The 27,905-nt window shown below is 40.8% G+C and overlaps 1 protein-coding gene across 1 annotated transcript in view; it reads left to right on the top strand.

Moving 5' to 3' along the window:
• Nucleotides 1-27,905, top strand: part of tprn (taperin) — an 88,878-nt gene continuing 60,973 nt past the window's right edge. The window contains exon 1 of the mRNA XM_061876917.1: nucleotides 1-2,231. Within this exon, the coding sequence (XP_061732901.1) occupies nucleotides 276-2,231 (1,956 nt within the window). The 5' untranslated portion in view covers nucleotides 1-275. The remainder of the gene's footprint in view (nucleotides 2,232-27,905) is intronic.

The raw sequence follows: 27,905 nt of genomic DNA, 5'->3' as shown, positions 1-27,905 counted from the left end.
AGGAGTGGGCGTGTCTGCAGGGCTAAACAGCCAATCGGTAATCGAGTAGGTCCTTGGAAGCCGCTCGGAGGCGGGGCGGCGTTCAGGGGCTGTGGTAACAGAGCTGATCTACGGAAGAAGGAAAAAAAAAAAAAAAAAGGAGGGTGTAAAGGACAGATGTATGGGGACTGCACCGTGATCGGTATTGCAGGTACGGTCGCCGCACACTCAGGTTACCGGGTTGGAGTCGACCTCTCTCCCGTACCCCGCGTCCTCTCACCCCCCCTTCCCACACCATGTCTGGCGGAGGAGATGTTGGGTTCGTCCGCAAAGACACCGGGCAAGAGAGCCCGAGGATGCCGGCCTGGAAGCGTGAGATCCTGGAGAGGAGAAGGGCGAAGAGCGGCGCTTCCGCCGGTGCCGCGGAGGACGCCGGAGGCGCGAGTCCCAACCGCGTCAACGGGGAGCAAACGTTGAACGGCGGCGGACCTAACCGGGCGAGAAACAAAGAAGCCAGACCGGCTGCCGCAGAGGCGACGTCGCGGAGTCCCGACCAGGAGAGCTTGGTGCTCCATGAGAGCCTCGGCCCGCTGGAGGAGAACCCGTTTATCAAGCTGGAGAAGGAGCGAAGAAGGCGGCAGGTCCGGGAAAACGCCGCCCGTCCCATCCAGCACATCTTAGAACTGTACGGTAACGTCCCCGGCATTCGGACTATCAGAGCTGACAACATCATCATCATTGAGTCGGATCCGGACTACAATCCTGGCAGCGAGGATGTAAAAAGTCCCATTTGGCAGCAAAACTGTTACTGCTCAATGAACGACCTCCTGGATCGAAGATGTAACGCTGTAACCGAGATAAGAGCCAAGGAAGTTGTTATTTACGACACCACGTTGAGCAAGAGCGAGGAGAACCTGAGTACCCTGGGTCGCACCAACCACAAGGACCCTTCGTCCCATGACTCGGGCGAGGGTCAAGGGATGGTGAGTCGCATCCTGCAGAAGTTTGACAGCAATTACGGGAACCTGCAGAAGAAATCTCACAGCACGGAGAACCTGCTGGACCTGGATGGAAGTGTCGGCAGAAGACCGAGAAGCTGGACCAAGCCACCGCTGGATCTAGTGCCAAAGCGTAGAGAGGAGCAGCCCGGTCCTGTGGGAAGCAGGCAGGCATCGTCGCCTGTCTCTCAGAGTTCATGGTCTCCCAAACCGAAAGCTAACTTTCCAGGATTTGAGCCAAGCGGCCATCAGAGTCCCGCCGAAGCCTCCAAGTCCGTCACCTCCTTCCGCCAACGCCTTGGAGATGGTGACGGTCATGTCGCTTTTTCCAGAGATGAACCGGATACGATCGATTCAGTCGTGTCCCTCGACCCCAAGGTGCCGTCGTCCACGCTGACCTCTGACATTTCATCTAAGGTGCTGCATGATTTACCGGATTTTGAGATCCGTGCCTCCCCTAAGCCGGACCTCTCTCAGATCCCTGACGGGGATACACAAGCTCGGGCTCTGGCGAACCTGCGACTGCGGTCCAAAAACTCCTTCACTGTGATTCCCAAGCGACGTCTAGCGGCCTCGCCCGAGACCAACCAGACGGCGCCGGCCACACCGGCCAGCCCAGCAGAAATGTCGCCTTCTCACCAGGTGTTGGAGCAGTCACCATCAGGAGTGCCATCTTCTTACATATCTACACCTGCTATGATGCTCCAAAAACTGAAAGAGGTGAAAACGGAGGTGGTGAGGCCACACAGGCCCCAAGTGCTCCCCCCTGATGCCACAAGTCCGGCACCACCTCCGAACTCCTCATATCCTACCACTCTACTGAGACCTTCTTCCCCTCCTTCTTCTTCAGTCCTCCCACCTTTCTCCCCACACGCCGTGCCCCCAGATCCCTTGCCAACTGAAACCCCTTACCCCACAGATCATCTCCCGGTAACAAACATCGATGACATCGAGGTGGGAAGTCACCCGCATCGTGACCCGGCTCAGAGCCCCATGGCGCAGAGGAGAAAGGGGAACACGTTCACTGTGGTGCCTAAACGAAGGGAGGCTGAAGCTCAGCCGAGTACACCCGAGCCTCCGCAGGAAACCTCGACGGACGACTTACCAGCGTCCACGCCCCCTCAGGCGCCTTACAGTCAGCTGGGCACCCAGTTAAAGAAACGCTACCCTGCTGTGGAGGAGATCCAGGTCATCGGCGGGTACCTTTCTCTCAGCAAATCCTGCCTCTCCAAGACGGGTACGCTGGGCAAGAAGGTAAGACGTGAACAATATACAGTGGGGCAAAAAAAGTATTTAGTCAGCCACCGATTGTGCAAGTTCTCCCACTTCAAATGATGACAGAGGTCTGTCATTTTTCATCATAGGTACACTTCAACTGTGAGAGACAAAATCCAGGAATTCACATTGTAGGAATTTTAAAGAATTTATTTGTAAATTATGGTGGAAAATAAGTATTTGGTCAACCATTCAAAGCTCTCACTGATGGAAGGAGGTTTTGGCTCAAAATCTCCCAATACATGGCCCCATTCATTATTTCCTTAACACGGATCAATCGTCCTGTCCCCTTAGCAGAAAAACAGCCCCAAAGCATGATATTTCCACCCCCATGCTTTACAGTAGGTATAGTGTTCTTGGGATGCAACTCAGTATTCTTCCTCCTCCAAACACGATGAGTTGAGTTTATACCAAAAAGTTCTATTTTGATTTCGTCTGACCACATGACATTCTTTCCAATCCTCTGCTGTATCATCCATGTATCCATTTTGGTATAAACTCAACTTGTCGTGTTTGGAGGAAGAAGAATACTGAGTTGCATCCCAAGAACACCACACCTACTGTGAAGCATGGGGGTGAGAACATCATGCTTTGGGGCTGTTTTTCTGCTAAGGGGACAGGACGGTTGATCCGTGTTAAGGAAAGAATGAATGGGGCCATGTATCGTGAGATTTTGAGCCAAAACCTCCTTCCACCGGTGAGAGCTTTGAATGGTTGACCAAATACTTATTTTCCATCATAATTGACAAATAAATTATGATGTGAATTCCTGGATTTTTTTTTCACATTCTGTCTCTCACAGGTGAAGTGTACCTATGATGAAAATGACAGACCTCTGTCATCATTTGAAGTGGGAGAACTTGCACAATCGGTGGCTGACTAAATACTTTTTTTGCCCCACTGTACCAACAAATGATATCCATATTTGTCCATCAATAATGACTAAAGACGTGGGAGCTCAGCTGGGTTTGGAGTTTCTTGGTGTTCAGAACCAGGAGGTGTGTAGTCAATTCATGAAAAATCAGATACAAACAAAATGTTTGAATTATTCTGGTGATGGGGGGGAATTTCAGGGTGAAGGTAAAACACTCCTAAACCTGTACAGGTGAGCGTAATTTGACATTTTTTAAACTTTGAGATGCATAAAACTTATCTTAAATGTTCAGTGTTTCACTACTTTTTGCCAGTGGTGTGCCGTTAGGGCCAGCCAGGCCTTCTCTGCTGCCCTAACATAAATCAGGATCATAGATTAATAAAAGTACATTTTAATCTACTTTCCATAAAGTAGTCATCATATTTTTTTCATGTCTTAATAGGCTCCAGTGTTGTTTGTTTGTAAGGACCAGATGAGTCGCCCGCTGGCCTGTTCTAAAAATAGCTCAAATAGCAGCACTTACCAGTGAGCTGCCTCAATTTTTTAAAATTGTTTTTATTTACTAGCAAGCTGGTCTCGCTTTGCTCGACATTTTTAATTCTAAGAGAGACAAAACTCAAATAGAATTTGAAAACCCAAGAAAATATTTTAAAGACTTGGTCTTCAATTGTTTAAATAAATTCATTTATTTTTTTACTTTGCTTCTTATAACTTTCAGAAAGACAATTTCAGAGAAAAATTAAAACCTTAAAAATGATTTTAGGATTTTTAAACACATATACCTTTTTACCTTTTAAATTCCTTCCTCTTCTTTCCTGACAATTTAAATCAATGTTCAAGTAAATTTATTTTTTTATTGTAAAGAATAATAAATCAATTTTAATTTAATTTCTCATTATAGCTTCTGTTTTTTTGACAGAATATTTGTGAATTATTTTTTTCAAGCTTATTATGATTAAAATTCAAAAAAATTATTCTGGCAAATCTAGAAAATCTGTAGAATCCAATTTAAATATTATTTTAAAGTCTTTTTAATTTCTTTTAAATGTTTTGTTCAGGAAAATCTAGAAGAAATATTGATTTGTCTCTGATAGAAATATAGCTTGGTCCAATTTGTTTTTTATTCTAACAAAGTGCAGATTGGATTTTAACCTATTTAAAACATGTCATCAAAATTCTAAAATTAATCTTGATCAGGAAAAATTACTAATGATGTTCCATAAATTCTTTTTTTAATTTTTTTTTAAAATATTCGAATTAGCTAGTTTTTCTATTCTTTTTTTCGGTTGAATTTTGAATTTTAAAGAGTCGAAATTGAACATAAACTATGTTTCAAAATTCCATCGATCCATTTTCTACCGCTTATTCCCTTTTGGGGTGGCGGGGGGCGCTGGCGCCTATCTCAGCTACAATCGGGCTGAAGGCAGGGTACACCCTGGACAAGTCTCCACCTCATTGCAGGGTTTCAAAATTTAATTTTCATTTTTTTCGTGTTTTCCCCTCTTTTAAACCATTCAATTAAGTGTTTTTTTCATCATTTATTCTCTACAAAAAACCTTCCGTAAAAGGAAAACAAATGTACGACGGAATGACATTTAAGTGTGTATCAAACTGGTAGCCCTTCGCATTAATCAGTACCCAAGAAGTAGCTCTTGGTTTCAAAAAGGTTGGTGACCCCTGGAATAGAATATAATGGACTTTATTGTCTTTATATTTGCATATAACGAGATTGGGGACTCCTGCGATGAGGTGGCGACTTGTCCAGGGTGTACTCCGCCTTCCACGACCCCAAAAGGGAATAAGCGGTAGAAAATGGATGGATGGGTCGAGATTGGGGACTCCAACTTAAGGTGCGGTAGTGGGAACAAATATGGGGTAAAAAAAAACAAAAACACAAGAGGTAATAAAGGAAAAACTAACAATTGAAATAAACAGACTACTATCCAATAAAAATAATAAGCAATCCTGTACAATACACAAAACACTATAGAAATACAAGGCCCTGCGATGAGGTGGCGACTTGTCCAGGGTGTACGACGCCCTCCGCCCGATTGTAGCTGAGATAGGCACCAGCGCCCCCCGTGACTCCAAAGGGAATAAGTGGTAGGAAAATGGATGGATATACAGTAGAAATACAAAATATTGTACAATTTACAGAACAAGACAAGAGTACCGGAGTAATAAATAACACTCAGTGTCGGACGTATTGCACTCGAAGGGTAGTATTGCACATTAGGTGTTAGGGTAAGATATTGTATAGGAGTGTATTATTATTATAGTACCTGTGTCTTACCACCTGTTTCTTAGCACTTGTTTCATAGTACCTGTGTCTTACCACCTGTTTCTTAGTACTTGTTTCATAGTACCCGTGTCTTACCACCTGTTTCTTAGTACTTGTTTCATAGTACCTGTGTCTTACTACCTGTTTCTTAGCACTTGTTTCATAGTACCTGTGTCTTACCACCTGTTTCTTAGCACTTGTTTCATAGTACCTGTGTCTTACCACCTGTTTCTTAGTACTTGTTTCATAGTACCCGTGTCTTACCACCTGTTTCTTAGTACTTGTTTCATAGTACCTGTGTCTTACCACCTGTTTCTTAGTACTTGTTTCATAGTACCTGTGTCTTACTACCTGTTTCTTAGTACTTGTTTCATAGTACCTGTGTCTTACTACCTGTTTCATAGTACCTGTGTCTTACTACCTGTTTCTTAGTACTTGTTTCATAGTACCTGTGTCTTACTACCTGTTTCTTAGTACTTGTTTCATAGTACCTGTGTCTTACTACCTGTTTCTTAGTACTTGTTTCATAGTACCTGTGTCTTACTACCTGTTTCTTAGTGCTTGTTTCATAGTACCTGTGTCTTACTTCCTGTTTCTTAATACTTGTTTCATAGTACCTGTGTCTTACTTCCTGTTTTTTTGTACTTGTTTCATAGTACCTGTGTCTTACTACCTGTTTCTTAGTGCTTGTTTCATAGTACCTGTGTCTTACTACCTGTTTCTTAGTACTTGTTTCATAGTACCTGTGTCTTACTACCTGTTTCTTAGTGCTTGTTTCATAGTACCTGTGTCTTACTACCTGTTTCTTAGTACTTGTTTCATAGTACCTGTGTCTTACTACCTGTTTCTTAGTGCTTGTTTCATAGTACCTGTGTCTTACTACCTGTTTCTTAGTACTTGTTTCATAGTACCTGTGTCTTACTACCTGTTTCTTAGTACTTGTTTCATAGTACCTGTGTCTAACCACCTGTTTCTTAGTACTTGTTTCATAGTACCTGTGTATTACTTCCTGTTTCTTAGTACTTGTTTCATAGTACCTGCATCTTACCACCTTTTTCTTAGTACTTGTTTCATAGTACCTGTGTCTTACTACCTGTTTCTTAGTACTAGTTTCATAGTACCTGTGTCTTACTACCTGTTTCTTAGTACTTGTTTCATAGTACCTGTGTCTTACTTCCTGTTTTTTTGTACTTGTTTCATAGTACCTGTGTCTTACTACCTGTTTCTTAGTACTTGTTTCATAGTACCTGTGTCTTACTACCTGTTTCTTAGTACTTGTTTCATAGTACCTGTGTCTTACTTCCTGTTTTTTTGTACTTGTTTCATAGTACCTGTGTCTTACTACCTGTTTCTTAGTACTTGTTTTATAGTACCTGTGTCTTACTTCCTGTTTTTTTGTACTTGTTTCATAGTACCTGTGTCTTACTACCTGTTTCTTAGTACTTGTTTCATAGTACCTGTGTCTTACTACGTGTTTCTTAGTACTTGTTTCATAGTACCTGTGTCTTACTACCTGTTTCTTAGTACTTGTTTCATAGTACCTGTGTCTTACTACCTGTTTCTTAGTACTTGTTTCATAGTACCTGTGTCTTACTACCTGTTTCTTAGTACTTGTTTCATAGTACCTGTGTCTTACCACCTGTTTCTTAGTACTTGTTTCATAGTACCTGTGTCTTACTACCTGTTTCTTAGTACTTGTTTCATAGTACCTGTGTCTTACTACCTGTTTCTTAGTACTTGTTTCATAGTACCTGTGTATTACTACCTGTTTCATAGTACCTGTGTCTTACCACCTGTTTTTTAGTACTTGTTTCATAGTACCTGTGTCTTACTACCTGTTTCTTAGTACTTGTTTCATAGTACCTGTGTCTTACTACCTGTTTCTTAGTACTTGTTTCTTTGTACCTGTGTCTTACCACCTGTTTCTTAGTACTTGTTTCATAGTACCTGTGTCTTACCACCTGTTTCTTAGTACTTGTTTCATAGTACCTGTGTCTTACCACCTGTTTCTTAGTACTTGTTTCATATTACCTGTGTCTTACTACCTGTTTCTTAGTACTTGTTTCATAGTACCTGTGTCTTACTACCTGTTTCTTAGTACTTGTTTCATAGTACCTGTGTATAACTACCTGTTTCTTAGTACTTGTTTCATAGTACCTGTGTCTTACTTCCTGTTTCTTAGTACTTGTTTCATAGTACCTGTGTCTTACTTCCTGTTTCTAAGTACTGGTTTCATAGTACCTGTGTCTTACTTCCTGTTTCTAAGTACTTGTTTCATAGTACCTGTGTCTTACTTCCTGTTTCTTAGTACTTGTTTCATAGTACCTGTGTATAACTACCTGTTTCTTAGTACTTGTTTCATAGTACCTGTGTCTTACTACCTGTTTCTTAGTACTTGTTTCATAGTACCTGTGTCTTACTTCCTGTTTCTAAGTACTTGTTTCATAGTACCTGTGTCTTACCTCCTGTTTCTAAGTACTTGTTTCATAGTACCTGTGTCTTACTACTTGTTTCTTAGTACCTGTGTCTTACTACTTGTTTCTTAGCACTTGTTTCATAGCACCTGTGTCTTACTACCTGTTTCTTAGTACTTGTTTCATAGTACCTGTGTCTTACCACCTGTTTCTTAGTACTTGTTTCATAGCACCTGTGTCTTACTACCTGTTTCTTAGTACTTGTTTCATAGTACCTGTGTCTTACTACCTGTTTCTTAGTACTTGTTTCATAGTACCTGTGTCTTACTACCTGTTTCATAGTATCTGTGTCTTACTACCTGTTTCTTAGTACTTGTTTCATAGTACCTGTGTCTTACCACCTGTTTCTTAGTACTTGTTTCATATTACCTGTGTCTTACTACCTGTTTCTTAGTACTTGTTTCATAGTACCTGTGTCTTACTACCTGTTTCTTAGTACTTGTTTCATAGTACCTGTGTATAACTACCTGTTTCTTAGTACTTGTTTCATAGTACCTGTGTCTTACTTCCTGTTTCTAAGTACTTGTGTCATAGTACCTGTGTCTTACTTCCTGTTTCTTAGTACTTGTTTCATAGTACCTGTGTCTTACTACCTGTTTCTAAGTACTTGTTTCATAGTACCTGTGTCTTACTTCCTGTTTCTAAGTACTTGTTTCATAGTACCTGTGTCTTACTTCCTGTTTCTAAGTACTTGTTTCATAGTACCTGTGTCTTACTTCCTGTTTCTAAGTACTTGTTTCATAGTACCTGTGTCTTACTACTTGTTTCTTAGCACTTGTTTCATAGCACCTGTGTCTTACTACCTGTTTCTTAGTACTTGTTTCATAGTACCTGTGTCTTACTACCTGTTTCTTAGTACTTGTTTCATAGTACCTGTGTCTTACTACCTGTTTCATAGTATCTGTGTCTTACTACCTTTTTCTTAGTACTTGTTTCATAGTACCTGTGTCTTACTACTTGTTTCTTAGTACTTGTTTCATAGTACCTGTGTCTAACCACCTGTTTCTTAGTACTTGTTTCATAGCACCTGTGTCTTACTACCTGTTTCTTAGTACTTGTTTCATAGTACCTGTGTCTTACTACCTGTTTCTTAGTACTTGTTTAATAGTGCCTGTGTCTTACCACCTGTTTTTAGTACATGTCTTTTACTACCTGTGTTTTAGTCCCTGTGACTTGCCACCTGTGTCTTGTGACCTGTGTCTTCCCACTGGTGTCTTACTACCTGTTTCTTAGTACATGTCTTCTACTACTTGTGTTTTAGTCCCCGTGACTTGCCACCTGTGTCTTGTGACCTGTTTCCTCTACCTTACCACCGATGTCTCACTACCTGTGTCTTCCCACTAGTGTCTTACCACCTGTTTCTTAGTAAATACAAGTACACAGGTAGTAAGTACACAGGTAGTCACACCACGTAGGTGGTAAGACACAGGTGGTGAGAAACAGGTTGTAAGACACCAGTGGGAAGACACAAGTAGTGAGACACAGGCACTGAGACACAGTTGCTAAGACACAGGTGGGAAGTCACGGGGACTAAAACACAGGTGTGTGTGTGTGTGTGTGTGTACCATCCATGCTCCACACTAAATAATACTGTTATGACAGAGCACACTCAGAGCTATTATTAGGGATGTTGTAAATTGTCAAATCAAGGTTCCCTTGTTGTGATCATGTCTTCCTAGTACGTTCACCACCTGTGTCTTACCACCTGTCTTAATACCTTCTTCTTAGTATCTGTGTATTAGTACCTGTGTCTTACCACCTATGTCTTACTACTTCTTTCTTAGTACATGTATTTTACTACGTGTATTTTAGTCCTTGTGACTTTCCACCTGTGTCCTATGACCTGTGTCTTAGCACCTGTGTTTTACCATCGATGTCCCAGTACCTGTGTCTTACAACCTGTTTCTCAACACCTGTGTCTTACCACCTGTGTCTTACTACCTCTTTCTTAGTACATGTCTTTTACTACCTGTGTTATAGTCCCTGTGACTTTCCACCTGTGTCTTATGACCTGTTTTTCTACCTGTGTCTTAGCACCTGTGTCTCACCACTGATGTCTCACTACCTGTGTCTCGCTACCTGTGACTCACCACCTGTGTCTCAGTACCTGTGTCTTCCCATCTGTGTCTTATAACCTGTTTCTCACCACCTGTGTCTTACCACCTATGTGGTGTGTGTGTGTACCATCCATGCTCCACACTTATAAATAATACTGTTTTGACTGAGCACACTTTGAGATATTATTAAGGGTTTATAAATTGTCATATTAAGGTTCCCTTGTTGTGATCATGTCTTCCTTGTACGTTCACCACCTGTGTCCTAATACCTTTTTCTTAGTATCTGTGTCGTAGTACTTGTGTCTTACCACCTGTGTCTTACTACCTGTTTCTTAGTACTTGTTTCATAATACCTGTGTCTTACCACCCGTGTCTTACTACATGTTTCTTAGTACATGTCTTTTATTACCTCTGTTTTAGTCCACCTGTGTATTATGACCTGTTTCTTCTACCGGTTTCTTCTACCTGTGACTTAGCACTGGTGTCTCGCTACCCGTGTCTCGCTGCCTGTGTCTCGCTACCGATGTCTCATTACTTGTGTCTCAGTACCTGTTTTTCACCACCTGTGTCGTACTTGTGGTAATTGTCAAATTAAGGTTTGCTTTTTGTGATCATGTCTTCCTTGTACGTTCACCACCTGTGTCCTAATACCTTTTTCTTAGTATCTGTGTCGTAGTACTTGTGTCTTACCAACTGTGTCTTACTACCTGTTTCTTAGTACTTGTTTCATAATACCTGTGTCTTACCACCCGTGTCTTACTGCATGTTTCTTAGTACATGTCTTTTATTACCTCTGTTTTAGTCCACCTGTGTATTATGACCTGTTTCTTCTACCGGTTTCTTCTACCTGTGTCTCAGCACCTGTGTCTTACCACTGGTGTCTCGCTACCCATGGCTCGCTGCCTGTGTCTCGCTACCGATGTCTCATTACTTGTGTCTCGGTACCTGTTTTTCACCACCTGTGTCGTACATGTGGTAATTGTCAAAATAAGGTTCGCTTTTTGTGATCATGTCTTCCTTGTATGTTCACCACCTGTGTCCTAATATATTTTTCTTAGTATCTGTGTATTAGTACCTGTGTTGTACTACTTGTTTCTTAGCACTTGTTTCATAGTACCTGTGTCTTACTACTTGTTTCTTAGCACTTGTTTCATAGTACCCGTGTCTTACTACTTGTTTCTTAGCACCTGTGTCTTACTACTTGTTTGTTAGCACTTGTTTCATAGTACCTGTGTCTTACTACTTGTTTCTTAGCACTTGTGTCATAGTACCCGTGTCTTACTACTTGTTTCTTAGCACTTGTTTCATAGTACCCGTGTCTTACTACTTGTTTCTTAGCACTTGTGTCATAGTACCTGTGTCTTACTACCTGTTTCTTAGCACTTGTTTCATCGTACCCGTGTCTTACTACTTGTTTCTTAGCACTTGTTTCATAGTACCTGTGTCTTACTACTTGTTTCTTAGCACTTGTGTCATAGTACCTGTTTCTTACTACTTGTTTCTTAGCACTTGTTTCATAGTACCCGTGTCTTACTACTTGTTTCTTAGCACTTGTGTCATAGTACCCGTGTCTTACTACTTGTTTCTTAGCACTTGTTTCATAGTACCTGTGTCTTACTACTTGTGTCTTAGCACTTGTTTCATAGTACCTGTGTCTTACTACTTGTTTCTTAGCACTTGTTTCATAGTACCTGTGTCTTACTACTTGTTTCTTAGCATTTGTTTCATAGTACCTGTGTCTTACTACTTGTTTCTTAGAAATTGTGTCATAGTACCTGTCTTACCACCTGTGTCTTACTGCCTGTTTCTTAGTTCATGTGTTTTACTACCTGTGTTTTAGTCCCTGTGACTTGCCACCTGTTTCTTCTACCTGTGTCTTAGCACCTGTATTTCACTACCTGTGTCTTCCCACCTGTGTCTTACAACCTGTTTCTCACAGGCCTCACATTTATTCCTCCAAACATATTGCTGGGTATTGTGGCCAAACAGCTCATTTTTTTTGTTTCATCTGACCACAGGACTTTCCTCCAGAAGGTCTTATCTTTGTCCATTTGATGTCAGATGAAACAAAAAATAGAAATTACTAGAAATTTAAGACAGCCATGATATTCTGTTCTATACAAGTGTATGTCAACTTTTGACCACGACCGTCTGTATCGGCTGATATCAGACCAATTTCCTATATCAATAAATCAGATTGGGACACCACGAGTTTGTCCCGATCATGTCTGGAATTGAGCTCAGTGTTTCAAAGAAAGGAAGGAACATGTAACCATGGCAATGCAGGTCTAAGTTTAGTTGTTACCCCGCAACTTCAGTCTCACCATCATGGCTACTGGACATTATTGTCAGAAATAAAGAAGTGATATCATCTGTTTTACTAGGCATTCACTGTACTTGCATCATTTTACTAATTCATTGTCTGCAAATAGATCCAGGCCGCGTCTCAGACTCTCAGACGTTGGCCTGCTTTAGTATTATCTTGACCTGGCATGCTGTAATCCCCTGCGTTCCAAAGCCAGCCTCTTACGAGCAGGGCAATAAACACGGCCCACTCACTCGTGGAAAGAGTGTACTTAAAGCCAATTTGGTCTGACACTCCTCAACGCTCAATGTAAAAAAAAAACAATACTTGTGTTCTATTTAACCTTGCTGAATTGTATAATGTGTGTATATTTAATGCTACAGCACAAAATAGTAGAATGTAATATCAAATAATACAGCGGTACTTCTGTTTTCATTAGTAAAAAGGTTAGACAAAGACGGAATCATACAGAAACTGTATAAATTGTTTAAAAAAAAATAGAATATAATAGGACTGTATTTATATTCTAGTCTCAGATATAATGTAAACCCAACTAGATGAGGCAATTCCTGAAGTTGAACTGAAATCTTGTAATTTTTTTTTAATTGTTGAAGGAGAGTACACAACTCCCGAACAGGCTGAATATTTTGTAGTTGGAACAGTTTGAATCAGATGAAAAATGTGGAAGTTGTGGAACTTTGTAGAATGTTCAGTTGATTTCAATGGGAATTTTCAAAAATGTTGTGAATTTTTGAAATTGGCAAAAAAACAAAAAAAAAATAGAATGGTCTGAATGAGTTGAAATGGTTGGTGTTGGAGTTTTTCAAATCGGTCAAGAAATGTTGAAGCAGTAACAGGTAGAATTGAGAAATGGTATTACGGAATTTCGGGAAAAGCGGGAATATTTTGGAAATTGATGAAAAAATGTTGAATGGTCTGAATGAGTTGAAATGGTTGGTGTTGGAATTTTTGTAATCGGTCGAGAAATGTTGAAGTAGTAACATGTTGAACTGAGAAATGGTATTACGGAATTCCTGGAATTTCGGGAAAAGCGGGAATATTTTTGAAATTGATAAAAAAAAGTTGAATGGTCTAAATGAGTTGAAATGCTTGGTGTTGGAATTTTTCTAATCAATCAAGAAATGTTAAAGTAGTAAAATTTTGAACTGAGGAATGGTATTAAGAAATTCCTGGAATTTACGGAAAACCGGGAATAATTTTGAAATTGATAAAAAAAAAGTGGAATGGTCTGAATGCGTTGAAATGGTTGGTGTTGGAATTTTTCAAATCGGTCAAGAAATGTTGAAGTCGTAACATGTTGAATTGAAAAACGGTACTAAGGAATTCCTGGAATTTCAGGAAAAGCGGGAATATTTTTTAAATTTATAAACCCCGCGACCCCAAGAGAGAATAAGAGGTAGAAAATGGATGGATGGATAAAGAAAGTTCAATGGTCTGAATGCGTTGAAATGGTTGGTGTTGGAATTTTTCAAATCGGTAAAGAAATGTTGAATTAGTAATATGTTGAATTGAGAAACGGTATTAAGGAATTTCTGAAATTTCGGGAAAAGCGGGAATATTTTTGAAATTAATTAAAAAAAGTTAAATGGTCTAAATGAGTTGAAATGGTTGGTGTTAGAATTTTTCAAATCGGTCAAGAAATGTGGAAGTCGTAACATGTTGAATTGAGAAATGGTATTATGGAATTTCGGGAAAAGCGGGAATATTTTTGAAATTGATAAAAGTTAAATGGTCTAAATGAGTTGAAATGGTTGGTGTTGGAATCTTTGAAATCGGTCAAGAAATGTTGAAGTCGTAACATGTTGAATTGAGAAATTGTACTACGGAATTTCGGGAAAAGTGGGAATATTTTTTAAATTGATAACAATTGAATGGTCAGAATGAGTTGAAATGGTTGGTGTTGGAATTTTTCAAATCGGTGAAGAAATGTTGAAGTAGTAACATGGTGAATTAAGAAATGGTATTACGGAATTCCTGGAATTTCGGGAAACCGGGAATATTTTTGAAATTGATTTAAAAAAAAAGTGGAATGGTCTGAATGCGTTGCAATGGTTGGTGTTGGAATTTTTCAAATCGATCAAGAAATGTTGAAGTAGTAACAAGTAGAATATAGAAATAGTATTACGGAATTCCTGGAATTTTGAGAAAAGCGGGAATATTTTTGAAATTGATAAAAGTTAAATGGTCTAAATGAGTTGAAATGGTTGGTATTGGAATTTTTGAAATCTGTGAAGAAATGTTGAAGTCGTAACATCTTGAATTGAGAAATGGTATTACGGAATTCCTGGAATTTCGGGAAAAGCGGGAATATTTTGGAAATTGATAAAAAAAAAAAGTTGAATGGTCTGAATGAGTTGAAATGGTTGGTGCTGGCTGGTCAATAAATGTGGAAGTCGTAACATGTTGAATTGAGAAATGGTATTATGGAATTTCGGGAAAAGCGGGAATATTTTTGAAATTGATAAAAGTTGAATGGTCTGAATGAGTTGAAATGGTTGGTGTTGGAATTTTTCAAATCGGTCAAGAAATGTTGAAGTAGTAACATGGTGAATTAAGAAATGGTATTACGGAATTCCTGGAATTTACGGAAAAGCGGGAATATTTTTAAAATTGATAAAAGTTAAACGGTCTAAATGAGTTGAAATGGTTGGTGTTGGAATTTTTGAAATCTGTGAAGAAATGTTGAAGTCGTAACATCTTGAATTGAGAAATGGTATTACGGAATTCCTGGAATTTCGGGAAAAGCGGGAATATTTTGGAAAGTGATAAAAAAAAAAGTTGAATGGTCTGAATGAGTTGAAATGGTTGGTGCTGGCTGGTCAAGAAATGTGGAAGTCGTAACATGTTGAATTGAGAAATGGTATTATGGAATTTCGGGAAAAGCGGGAATATTTTTGAAATTGATAAATGTTAAATGGTCTAAATGAGTTGAAATGGTTGGTCTTGGAATTTTTGAAATCTGTGAAGAAATGTTGAAGTCGTAACATCTTGAATTGAGAAAGGGTATTACGGAATTCCTGGAATTTCGGGAAAAGCGGGAATATTTTGGAAAGTGATAAAAAAAAAAGTTGAATGGTCTGAATGAGTTGAAATGGTTGGTGCTGGCTGGTCAAGAAATGTGGAAGTCGTAACATGTTGAATTGAGAAATGGTATTATGGAATTTCGGGAAAAGCGGGAATATTTTTGAAATTGATAAAAGTTGAATGGTCTGAATGCGTTGAAATGGTTGGTGTTGGAATTTTTCAAATCGGTCAAGAAATGTTGAAGTAGTAACAAGTGGAATTGAGAAATGGTATTACGGAATTCCTGGAATTTTGAGAAAAGCTGGAATATTATTGAAATTGATTAAAAAAAAAAGTTGAATGGTCTGAATGCGTTGAAATGGTTGGTGTGGGAATTTTTCAAATCGGTCAAGAAATGTTGAAGTAGTAATATGTTGAATTGAGAAATGGTATTACGGAATTCCTGGAATTTACGGAAAAAGCGGGAATATTTTTGAAATTGCTCAAAGTTAAATGATCTGAATGCGTTGAAATGGTTGGTGTTGGAATTTTTCAAATCAGTCAAGAAATGTTGAAGTAGTAACATGTTGAATTGGGAAATGGTATTAAGGAATTTCTGGAAAACCGGGAATTTTTCCAGTTCAAAAAACCACTTTCTTTTTTGGCCTGATTACGAGGAATGGTTTGACGGTGGAACACTTGAAATGCGTTGAAAAATGTGGAAGGAGTAGTTGCCAAAAAAAGGGTGTAAATAGGGATTTGGAAAACCAGGAGTTCTAGAAAATCCTGGAATTTTTTAGAACTTGGAAAAAAAGTTAGTTTGAATTTCCAGGTAGGTGGAATGGTATGAATAGGTTGAAAAATGTGGAAATGGTGGAAGTTTGAAAAATGGCCAATTTATTTTGAATGGGAAAAATGTTCGAAAAACCTGGCATTCTGGGAAATCTGGGAATTTTTGGAATTTGTCAAGCGAAAGCCCACTATTCCCGAACAGGCTGAACAGTTTGAAATAGGAATGGTTTGAATCGAGTGAAAAATGTGGAATGTAGAGCGCGCCAAAATCTGCAGAAGAAGAAGAATAAATAGATGAATGTTTGTGTAGAAAACCATATCTTAAAGTTAAAGTACCATTGATTGTCACACACACACTAGGCGTGATAAAATTTGTACTCTGCATTTGACCCATCACCCTTGATCACCCCCTGGCAAGTGAGGGGAGCAGTGAGCAGCAGCGGTGACCGCGACCAGGAATCATTTTTGGTGATTTAATCCCAATTCCAACCCTTGATGCTAAGTGCCAAGCAGGGAGGTAATGGGTCGTATTAATTCATACTGTAATCACCAGCTAATGTTAAAGTTTTATGTTCATGTGGTTTGGATTTGATGTTAATTTTTTACAAACATAATATATATATATATATATATATATATATATATATATATGTATATTTAAATATACACTTGTGAATTTTTACGATTTTCAATACTTATTCTATTTTAAAAAGTGAACCGAAATACACAAAAACAGGTACCAACAGGTGAGAAAAGTTGGTTTTGCATAATAGGACACCTTTAAGAAAGCAGGCTTTTTTTGGCACTGACTGCTCAGTGTTGACACGCCAAGAATTGATGTAGCTTGTTGAGGAAAAAGTGTGTAACAGTACCAAAAAAAGCTTTTTTATCAATGTAATTTTTATACCTTGGTATCGACTTGGTATGGAAGTATCGATACTTTTGACAACAATATGATTTCCTACATTAATTATCAGGGCTTGGAGACACATCCAGTTTCCCCATCTTGTTCTTTTGCAGGCCAGACTCCACGAGCAATTACAAAAGCATCAAAGCTCGGCCTCGTCTGTATAATTTGGGTGGAATTTTGGTTCATTGCAACGTCTGCGTGAAAGCAGCCGCAACATACGGCCTCAGCTCAGAGCTCTGGGTTGGGGTTGAGTTGTGTTTTTCCAACAACCATTCATTTTATATGTAGCTTAAAAGGAATGTTCCACACATTAGGGCTTTCCCAGGGTAGAAAATGATATTCTCTACATTTGCTTCTGACTATTTGTTCCAATTGTTTTGCACGTTAACCTGAATTTTCTGTACAAGCAGCACTTTTCTTCTTCTAGCTTCCATGCACTGCTTCCTACTTTTGCAACAGTATGTGTTAAAGCTGCTCCCCTGACTGCCAGCTTCCTCTGATCTTATTTCTATTGGAAAGACAAGATATGTAGGTCAAGAGTAGCTTTCTGTACAATGACATGCTCGCGTTTGCATAAAACCAACTCTGCTTTCCAGTGAAATTTTGAAGCCAGGATTGATCCACTTTCATCTGCTCTGCGATTGGATGAGGCTTTTTTTGATTAAAACTTGTTTTTTTTTTGCCTTGTGGTAAAAATGCCGAGATGCATCTGGAAAGGATGGACTGTGGGAGCAGTTTGGTTTGAATGTTTTGCTTTCCAGGCTGGTCATTGTGGGAACAGAGAGGCGGTGACATTTCTCCCGTCCAAAGGCAAAACCTAGTAACTCACTTCTAGCTGATTTTGAGAAAACAAAGGAAAACCAATCTATCTTGATGCTGTCTTACATAAGATTTACAAAGTCATCAAACGTATAGATGTTTTCTCGAGCTTTCATTTTCTTGCCGATTGAGCCATGGATTGAATCTGCTCTCATGAACGTGTGCCCTTTCTCCAGATATTTTATCACAATCTCGGGTGGGCCCCATTCTGCGTTTGCACATTGGGCAAGAGCCGTGTACAGCGTCCAGTTTTTTTTATTTTGACCTCCGCAGTTATCTGCCCAAAAGAGTACGCAAGGGGAAATATCAAGAACAATACATTTAATAAAGGTGCTTGCAATCTTCCAAATATCCCCTCGTGCCATAATATCACATAATCAGGTTGACCGTTGGCCCCCATTGGTGCAAATGTCTCATTAAAGACAATAAGGCGACTGACAAAGAAGCTCCGATTGGTCCCTTGAGATACTAGGTTTTTCTGTTGTATTTACGCGGTCATGTGGTAGTTGCTAGGTCCTGCCATGCGCGTAACAGCTTACTTACGGAACAAATTACAATATCGCATACACTAATGTAAAGCATATCACTTAGGAACTCCAAAATTATTATCAGCTCAGTTTTGACCAAAATTGAGTTACTGGGTTTTGCCTTTGGACGGGAGATTTGCCGGGACAACATTTGGTTACAAGAGAGAGACGTGACTGCGCAACGCGGTTTTATTCCAGCTGAAGTACTTTGATTAGGTCGACAGCTAGAAACATCTAAATCAGGGGTTTCCAAACTTTTTCCACACACGGAAAAATTTAAGCATTCATACCATTCCACCTGATATTTTTCATTTTTAAACCATAACAAAATATATGGATTATTTTTTTTATCCTTAGGGCTCCTGGGGAGCATAGAGGGTCTCAGTCACTAAAATGTTAAAAATAAGTCAAATTATTTTTATTATTTTTTATTTAATGCTTACAGTAAATCTCTATATATCAACTTGAGGTTGATAAAAAGTCAAACAAATAAGGTTTTATGCCTTTTCTCCCTGGAATGGCCTTGATGCAACAACAGGAACAGGCATTTCTGAAGACATCCCCCACTGAGGACTCCTCAATGGTGGACGCTTTTGACCTCGTTCTCTCCTCAACAACACCCGGAGTCCAACTTTTGCTTGCATGCAGAACGGCCCCAGGGCTAAGGGCACTACATCAACACACCCAAGACAATGGGCATATACACACACACATGCCCCCATCCCACGCCTTCACTACCGCTTGATTCCCCTTCGAAGTAATGGATGGATGGCAGTGCTTTATAGCAGCAGTCGACCTCCAGGGCCCCAACTCCTGAGTTGTCGTGATTATATGTAACACGTTTATGTGTGCATGGCATGGAAGTTTTTTCCCACTTCAGACTAGGCCCCCTTAGGAGCCCAGTCTAGATTGTATTTTTTTACTGATCCTTCCCAAGCGTTTGATCATTTTCCCACATTTTACGGGGCGCCGTAGATTGAATGTTCATTTCTCTACTATAAGCTGTCTTCAAAGAATTTTTGGGAATTTGGCAGTACATCCAACCGGCCGCACAACCGCAGACCACGTGTAACCACACCAGCTCAGGACCTCCACATCCACATTGGGGACAGTGTGGTATGGTTGAGAGAGTGGCCGTGCCAGCAACCTGAGGGTTCCTGGTTCGATCCCCACCTTCTACCAACCTCGTCACATCCTTGAGCAAGACACTTCACCCTTGCTCCTGATGGGTGGTGGTTAGCACCTTGCATGGCCGCTCCCGCCATCAGTGTGTGAATGGGTGAATGTGGAAATAGTGTCAAAGCGCTTTGGGTACCTTGAAGGTAGAAAAGCGCTATAGAAGTATAAATCATTTACCATTTTCTGTCAAAGACAACTTTGTTTTTTATGGTAAAACTGAAATATGCAGTATTTAGATAGATATATAGTACTTTATTAATTCCTTCAGGAGAGTTCCTTTATTTAGCAATTAAAGCCCTCAAAGATCAATAATGCAGGACACCATTGATTTTAATTATTTAATAGTTTTGAGTAATCACAGTGAAAAGTTAAATAAAATCCTACTAAATATATTTGCGATCCGAAAAGTTCCCCACTCATATTGTGATACATTTTTATTAGTTTTTTTTTTACTTTTAACACTTAAATTTCAAGATCAACTTCCGATATATCTGTCGATTTTAAGTTTGAACTATTATTTTGTTTGTTTTATGCTCTTTCGTCAAAACTTTGATTATTTTATATTGCAACCACACAACATATGCAATATTTTTTCCACATAAAACATTTTAAAGTGATAATTTTTAAGTAATAATTCATTACAACATTGATTTTTTTTGTCTTTTTTTTGAGCAATGGGAAAAAAAGAAAATAAAGACAAAAGGATAAAAAATACTGCCTGCATGGCAGCTTTGTGTCAACATTGCCACTTTTTCCTCATTAGATTTAACCTCATTCCACTTCTTTAAAATGTTTTTTTGAATTTTTGCAATGGTATCAATTTTGCAATTTTTGCAGAATGTTTGGCGGGCCGGTAAACGATTAGCTGCGGGCCTCAAATGGCCCCCGGGGCCACACTTTGAATACCCCTGATCTAAATGAAACTATGCACAAGTAGAGAACAGGGCTGTACACTTAGCTTTTTCGATTTGTTCCGATGATCAAAATACCTCTTTTTTTCGGAGGCGTGCTCGCATGTTCGAGCTGGGGTGGGAGAAAAAAATGTATATGGTGCAATATGTTTTCTAACAATATGATAGACATTTTCAATGTCTTTATTGATTAAAAAAAAACAAAAAATTAAGTCATTTTTTGGGTCATGTTTTGCTCTATTTATTTTAGTTTGAGTTAGTTAGAGTTACCATCACTCTGCTATATTAAAAGTTGAAAGTTAAAGTACCAATGATAATCACACACAAACTAGGTGTGGTGAGATTATCTTCTGCATTTGACCCATCACCCTCCCCCTTTGGGAGGTGAGGGGAGCAGTGAGCTGCAGCGGCGGCCACGCCCGGGGATCATTTTGGTGAGTTAACCCCAAATTCCAACCCTTGATGCTGAGTGCCAAGCAGGGAGGTAATGGGTCCCATTTGTATAGTCTTTGGTATGACTCCGTTTGAATTCATGACCATACTTGCAAACTTTGAGACCTCCGAATTCGGGAAATTGGAGGGGGGGGGGGCGGTATATTGTAGCGTCCCGGAAGAGTTAGTTTTGCAAGGGCTTCTGGGTATTTGTTCTGTTGTGTTACGGTGCAGATTTTCTCCCGAAATGTGTTTGTCATTCTTGTTTGGTGTGGCTTCACAGTGTGGCGCATATTTGTAACAGTGTTAAAGTTGTTTATACGGCCACCCTCAGTGTGACCTGTATGGCTGTGTGTGTGTGTGTGTGTGTGTGTGTGTGTGTGTGTGTGTGTGTGTGTGTGTGTGTGTGTGTGTGTGTGTGTGTGTGTGTGTGTGTGTGTGTGTGTGTGTGTGTGTGTGTGTAAGTAAAGCGATAGATGTTATGTGACTGCACCAGTAAGCTGTTTGTAAGGAGGAAAACAGGACGTGGTGACAGGCTGTCCTCACTCAGGTCCGCATGTTGAGGGGTGAATGTTTCAGGTGAGAGGACGCTAAAGGCAGTGCCTTAAAGCCAATGTTGTTGTCTGTGTTAAAATCGGTAGAAATCCGGGAGAATGGTTGCCCCGGTAGATTTTCGGGAGGGGCACTGAAATTTGTGAGTCTCCCGGGAAAATCGGGAGGGTTGGCAAGTATGCTCTTGACCTACCGATCTCAGGGCGGACACTCTAACGACAAAGCCACTTAGGTTTCCTAAGAGCAAAGTGGCCTCCATGATCCTTAAATGGAAGACGTTTGGTATGACCACAACTCTTCCTAGACCTGGCTGTCCTGCCAAACTGCGTAATTGTGGTAGAAAAGCCTTGGTGGGAGAGGTGAAGGAAAAACCCAAAGATCCCTGTGGCTGGGATCCAGAGATGCAGTACAGAGATGGGAGACAGTTCCACAAAGTCAAGTATCACTGCAACCCTCTACCAGTCGGGGCTTTATGGCAGAGTTGCCCGACGGAAGCCTCTCCTCAGTGTAATAAATACTAAAAGCCTGCATTGAGTTTGCCAAAAAAAACCACATGGCCTCCCAGACTATGACAACTTAGATTCTCTGATCTGATAAAACAAAGATTGAACTTTTTGCCGTAAAATTATAATCGAAAACCAAAACGCTGCTCATCACCTGCCCAATACAATCCCAACAGTGAAACACGGTGGTGGCAGCATCATGATACGGGGGTGTTTTTCAGCTCCAGGGACAGGACGACTGGTTGCAAATAACGGGAAGATTAATGCTGCCAAGTACAGAGATATACTGGAAGAAAACCTCTTCCAGAGTGCCCAGGACTTCAGGCTGGGCCACTGAGCACTGAGCAGGTCTTTTAAGGACCCATGCAAGATAATCAAAGATCATCTCTATGTGAGTCTCACAACTGTTTTTAATTAAACTTGTGTGCCACCAGTTGAAAAGCACTAGTGATGCAAAAGAGAGGACCTAAAATGTAACCTTGAGGAACACTACTAAGAAAACTAAAGAAGTTGAACAATTGAATACTGACTGCATCCGAAGTAGGGCTCGGTCTTTTTTTAATATCTCGATATTTTTAGGCCATGTCACGATACACGATATATATCTCGATATTTTGCCTTAGCCTTGAATGAACACTTGATGCATATAATCACAGCAGTATGATGATTCTATGTGTCTACATTAAAACATTCGTCTTCATACTGCATTAATATATGCTCATTTTAAATTTTCATGCAGAGAGGGAAATCACAACTAAGTCAATTTAGCAAAACTGTATTTATTAAACTGTTACTAAGCAGTAAGACAAACATTCACGTCATTTCAAAACAGAAAGTGCAAGATTGTCAGAGACATTTTAAAACAAGCTATAAGTGCACTTTTGTGCATGATGTCACTAAGATGACTTATCAAAACAACACTAAATTAAAGTGCACGTTTTGTACAGAGCGCCACTACAATAGTTTAAAACAAATAAAGAGCACTTTTGTGCATGATGTCACACAAGATATTTCAATAAGTGTCAAATAAAAATTAGCTGCTTAATAGGAAATCAAATAGTGTATATCCTTCGCTATGTGATAGGTTCCTGCCGACGTTATCTCCTTGTGTTGTTGACTATTTATTTTGATACGATGTTGATGTGGAAATGGTTGCTTAGGCTTTTTGTTGGTGTGGCACCGAACGGAGATGTTGACACGCGGAGTTTCAAGCACTCTTCATTCTCTAGCGCAGGGTTAGGGAACCTATGGCTCCAGAGGCAGATGCGGCTCTTTTGATGACTGCATTTGGCTCTCAGATATATCTTAGCTGACATTGCTTAACATGATAAGTAATTAATTATTCCGCTGGTAATCACAGTATTAAAAATAAGGTTCAAACTATATAAAATTCTCATGCATTTTAATCCAACCATCCTTTTTCTATCGCACCTGTTCAAGATGTCGCATTAATGCAGGGGTGTCAAAGCCAAATACAGAGTGGGCCAAAATTGAAAACTGAACAAAGCCGCGGGCCAAGGTTGAACAAATTAACCTTTTAATAGGGACCCAAACAAGTTTTGCATTGAATATTAAACAAGCAAGGCTTATGTAGCTTTATAGTCACATACAAAATCGAGTTTCAAATTATAAAAATGAGTAAAAAATATCAATGGCATATCAAATAAAATGTAAATAAAAATTGGGGGAGCGGGGTTTGGTGGTAGTGGGGGTGTATATTGTAGCGTTCTGGAACAGTTAGTGCTGCAAGGGGTTCTGGGTATTTCTTCTGTTGAGTTTATGTTGTGCTACGGTGCGGATGTTCTCCCGAAATGTGTTTGTCATTCTTGTTTGGTGTGGCTTCACAGTGTGGCGCATATTTGTAAAAGTGTTAAAGATGTTTATACGGCCACCCTCAGTGTGACCCTTATGGCTGTTGATCAAGTATGCCTTGCATTCACTTGTGTGTGTTAAAGCAGCATATATTATGTGACTGGACCAGCACGTTGTTTGTATGCCGGAAAAGTGGACGTGACGGCAGGCTGTAGAGAACGCTAAAGGCAGTGCCTTCAAGGCACGCCCGCAATATTGTTGTCCGTGTGGAAATCGGGAGAAATTCTGAAGAATGGTTGCCCCGGGAGATTTTCGGGAGGGGCACTGAACTTTGGGAGTCTCCCGGGAAAATCGGGAGGGTTGGCAAGTACGAATATCAGCGGTGAATGCAGTGTTACAGCGGCATTGTCGCTGGATAATACCGGCGGGCCAGCTCTAATCTTAATTTGATATTATCTCAAGGGCCAAATGAAATTACACGGCGGGTTTAATTTGGCCCGCGGGCCAGAGTTTGACACCTGTGCATTAATGGTATGAAGTATTATATTTATTATTGGTTAACTTTTAGAATAAAAATGTTATTTAAAAGAATAAGAGACTTATTGTACTCTAAAAATTTTGGGCTTACTTAAAAATTCACGCATTTAGTTGTATTTCAGTCTTAAAAAATATCATATGGCTCTCACGGAAATACATTTTTGAAATATTTGGCTTTCATGGCTCTCTCAGCCAAAAAGGTTCCCGACCCCTGCTCTAGCGGGTGACTTTTCAAGTGATGCTATAAATTAGCAGTGGTGCTACTTCCTGTAGCAACGCTTTTGCTGCATACTTGACCAATTACGGTTGTCTGTTCGACATATTCCCGCTTGAAGCCAAACCACCGCCAGACAATGGACCCTGTGCTGTTTTTCTTGGAATTCATTCCTCTTCCTTCATTTGTTACCAGTTTCCCACCTTGTTTCTCACGTGTTACCACTCGCACCACAGCTAACGTTACCCATGCTGCTACCTCTCTGCTCCGCGAGGGCGTATACGTATGTGACGTATGTAAGAAGGTCCATCCATCCATCCATCTTCTTCCGCTTATCCAAGGTCGGGTCGCGGGGACACAGCCTAAGTAGGTCAACCCAGACCTCCCTCTCCCCAGCCACTTCGTCCAGCTCTTCCCAGGGGATCCCGAGGCGTTCCCAGGACAGCCGGGAGACATAATCTTCTCAACGTGTCCTGGGTCTTCCCCGTGGCCTACTACCGTTTGGACGTGCCCTAAACACCTCTATAGGGAGGCGTTCGGCTGGCATCCTGACCAGATGCCCAAACCACCTCATCTGGCTCCTCTCGATGTGAAGGAGCAGCGGCTTTACTTTGAGTTCCTCCCGGATGACAGAGCTTCTCACACTATCTCTAAGGGAGAACCCCGCCAACCGGCGGAGGAAACTCATTTCGGCCGCTTGTACCCGTGATCTTGTCCTTTCGGTCATGACCCAACACTCATGACCATAGGTGAGGATGGGAACGTAGGTTGAATGGTAAATTGAGTGCTTTGCATTCCGGCTCAACTCCTTCTTCACCACAACGGATCAATACAACGTCCGCATTACTGAAGACGCCGCACCGATCCGCCTGTCGATCTCACGATCTCACTCGTGAACAAGACTCCTAGGTATTTGAACTCCTCCACTTAGGGCAGGGTCTCCTCCCCAACCCGGAGATGGCACTCCACCCTTTTCCGGGCGAGAACCATGTACTCAGACTCTGAGGTTCTGATTCTCATTCCGGTCGCTTCGCACTCGGCTGCGAACCGATCCAGTGAGAGCTGAAGATCCCGGCCAGATGAAGCCATCAGGACCACATCATCTGCAAATAGCAGAGACCTAATCCCGCGGCCACCAAACCGGAACCCCTCAACGCCTTGACTGCGCCCTAGAAATTCTGTCCATAAAAGTTATGAACAGAGTCGGTGACAAAAGACAGCCTTGGGGGAGTCCAACCCTCACTGGAAACGTGTCTGACTTACTGCCGGCAATGCGGACCAAGCTCTGACACTGATCATACAGGGAGCGGACCGCCACAATCAGACAGTCCGATACCCCATACTGTCTGAGCACTCCCCACAGGACTTCCCGAGGGACACGGTCGAATGCCTTCTCCAAGTCCACAAAGCACATGTAGACTGGTTGGGCAAACTCCCATGCACCCTCAAGAACCCTGCCGAGAGTATAGAGCCGGTCCACAGTTCTACGACCAGGACGAAAACCGCACTGTTCCTCCTGAATCCGAGGTTCGACTATCCGGCGTAGCCTCCTCTTCAGTACACCTGAATAAACCTTACAGAGAAAGCTGAGGAGTTTAAGAAGGTGCGCTTGTTTTATGTCTCTGTGAGAAGCAGAGACAAGAAAGAGTGGGAAGAGCCTGTAGTGTAATGCCCGCAGCTAAAAGCAACTGCGTGAGAACGTATACTCAAATATCACGATATAGTCATTTTATATATCGCACAGAGACAAACCCGGGATATATCGAGTATATTCGATATATCGTTCAGCCCTAATCCGAAGTGAACAAGCTACAGCAACACATTGGTTACATAAATCCATCCATCCATCCATTTTCTACCGCGTATTCCCTTTTGGGGTCGCGGGGGGCGCTGGCGCCTATCTCAGCTACAGTCGGGCGGAAGGCGGGGTACACCCTGGACAAGTTGCCACCTCATCGCAGGGCCAACACAGACAGACAGACAACATTCACACTCACATTCACACACTAGGGCCAATTTAGTGTTGCCAATCAACCTATCCCCAGGTGCATGTCTTTGGAAGTGGGAGGAAGCCGGAGTACCCGGAGGGAACCCACGCATTCACGGGGAGAACATGCAAACTCCACACAGAAAGATCCCGAGCCTGGATTTGAACCCAGGACTGTTGGACCTTCGTATTATGAGGCAGACGCACTAACCCCTCTGCCACCGTGAAGCCTTAGCCTTACGAAAAAAATGATGTAAATCACAAGTTTAAAGGTTAAAATGTCAATGCAAGGATCTGACAATGTGTTCACAGTGGTCCAAGTTCTTCTACACAACAGGAACGCTCTGGTGTTTTTAGGAATTTGCTGCAAAAACGTTTGTCTCCCAAGTTTTAAACCGACGGACCGGCTTTAGTCCTCGTTACTTTGAAATGGAATGGGAAAGGACCTAAGTTTACAATGTGTCCCACTGTTATTATGTCTCATTTTTTTTTTGTGTCGCTTCAAAGCTGACACGCCCTATGGCGGTAACACAAGTCGGATCTGTTTTTTTTTTTTACTGCGGCAAAAAATAACCTTTGTTCACGCCTTTGAAGGCTTGGACTCCAAAGCAATGTGTAATGTGGATTCTCATATGCTAGCGTTGATCAGTTAATTGAATAAACCAATCGATCAATGACTAAACGTTTACACGTCATGCAGTTAAAGAAAGGGGAGTTGTCCACTAATTATTTCAAGAATAACGAAGCAGTGACTCATTCCTGAAAGGTCGGGTCAACAGTATCACCACATTGACTTTTAATTGTTGTGTGTCTCCGGTCTCAGTCTGTATTTTTATACAACACTGCGAGTGTGTGACGTTTTAGTTGAACTGAAATGCCATGTCTACCTCCACCGGGATAAAAATAGTCCCTGAACTTAATTGTTTATAACTCCTTGTAAGACGGGCAGGCCAACAAAAGGGCACGCTGCTGCACTTGCGTCGTACTACGTGTGAAAGTCCTTTGTGTTTAATTATTTACCACCCGGCAGACATTCCCCAGCGCTCCTTCCTTACACTTCCTGAAACCTGGCACCCTACCCTCCATTTCCATGAAATGTTCCTTAATAGAGTAAAAAATAAAAACATGTTCTTGTGGGCTTGATCATGATGTTAAGTGTTGGTGTGAGAGCTACACATTGTGACTGTGTATACATTATAAATACATTTATAACGCGGTATACATAAATATTTTCATACTATAGTGATACATTTCTTGTGTATTTAAAGGCATAGTTTTATGTGCTTTTCTGCATAATTTGAATGATCATTTACTGTAACCTTTAGCACTTTCAGGCCTATTATATCGGTCATTATTTTGTCGTTTATATGTACAATTCACATTAGCGTAATTGGTGTTTTCCGACACCAAAATGCATCTATTTATTGTGTGAATGCTCCAAAGCATTCTCACACATGGTTTTC

This window comes from Nerophis ophidion, linkage group LG17 (genome assembly GCF_033978795.1).
Source record: "Nerophis ophidion isolate RoL-2023_Sa linkage group LG17, RoL_Noph_v1.0, whole genome shotgun sequence".
In the NCBI taxonomy this organism is placed as follows: Eukaryota; Metazoa; Chordata; class Actinopteri; order Syngnathiformes; family Syngnathidae; genus Nerophis; species Nerophis ophidion.
The sequence above is the reverse complement of the archived record's forward strand: the minus strand, read 5'-3'. Positions and strand labels throughout refer to the sequence as shown.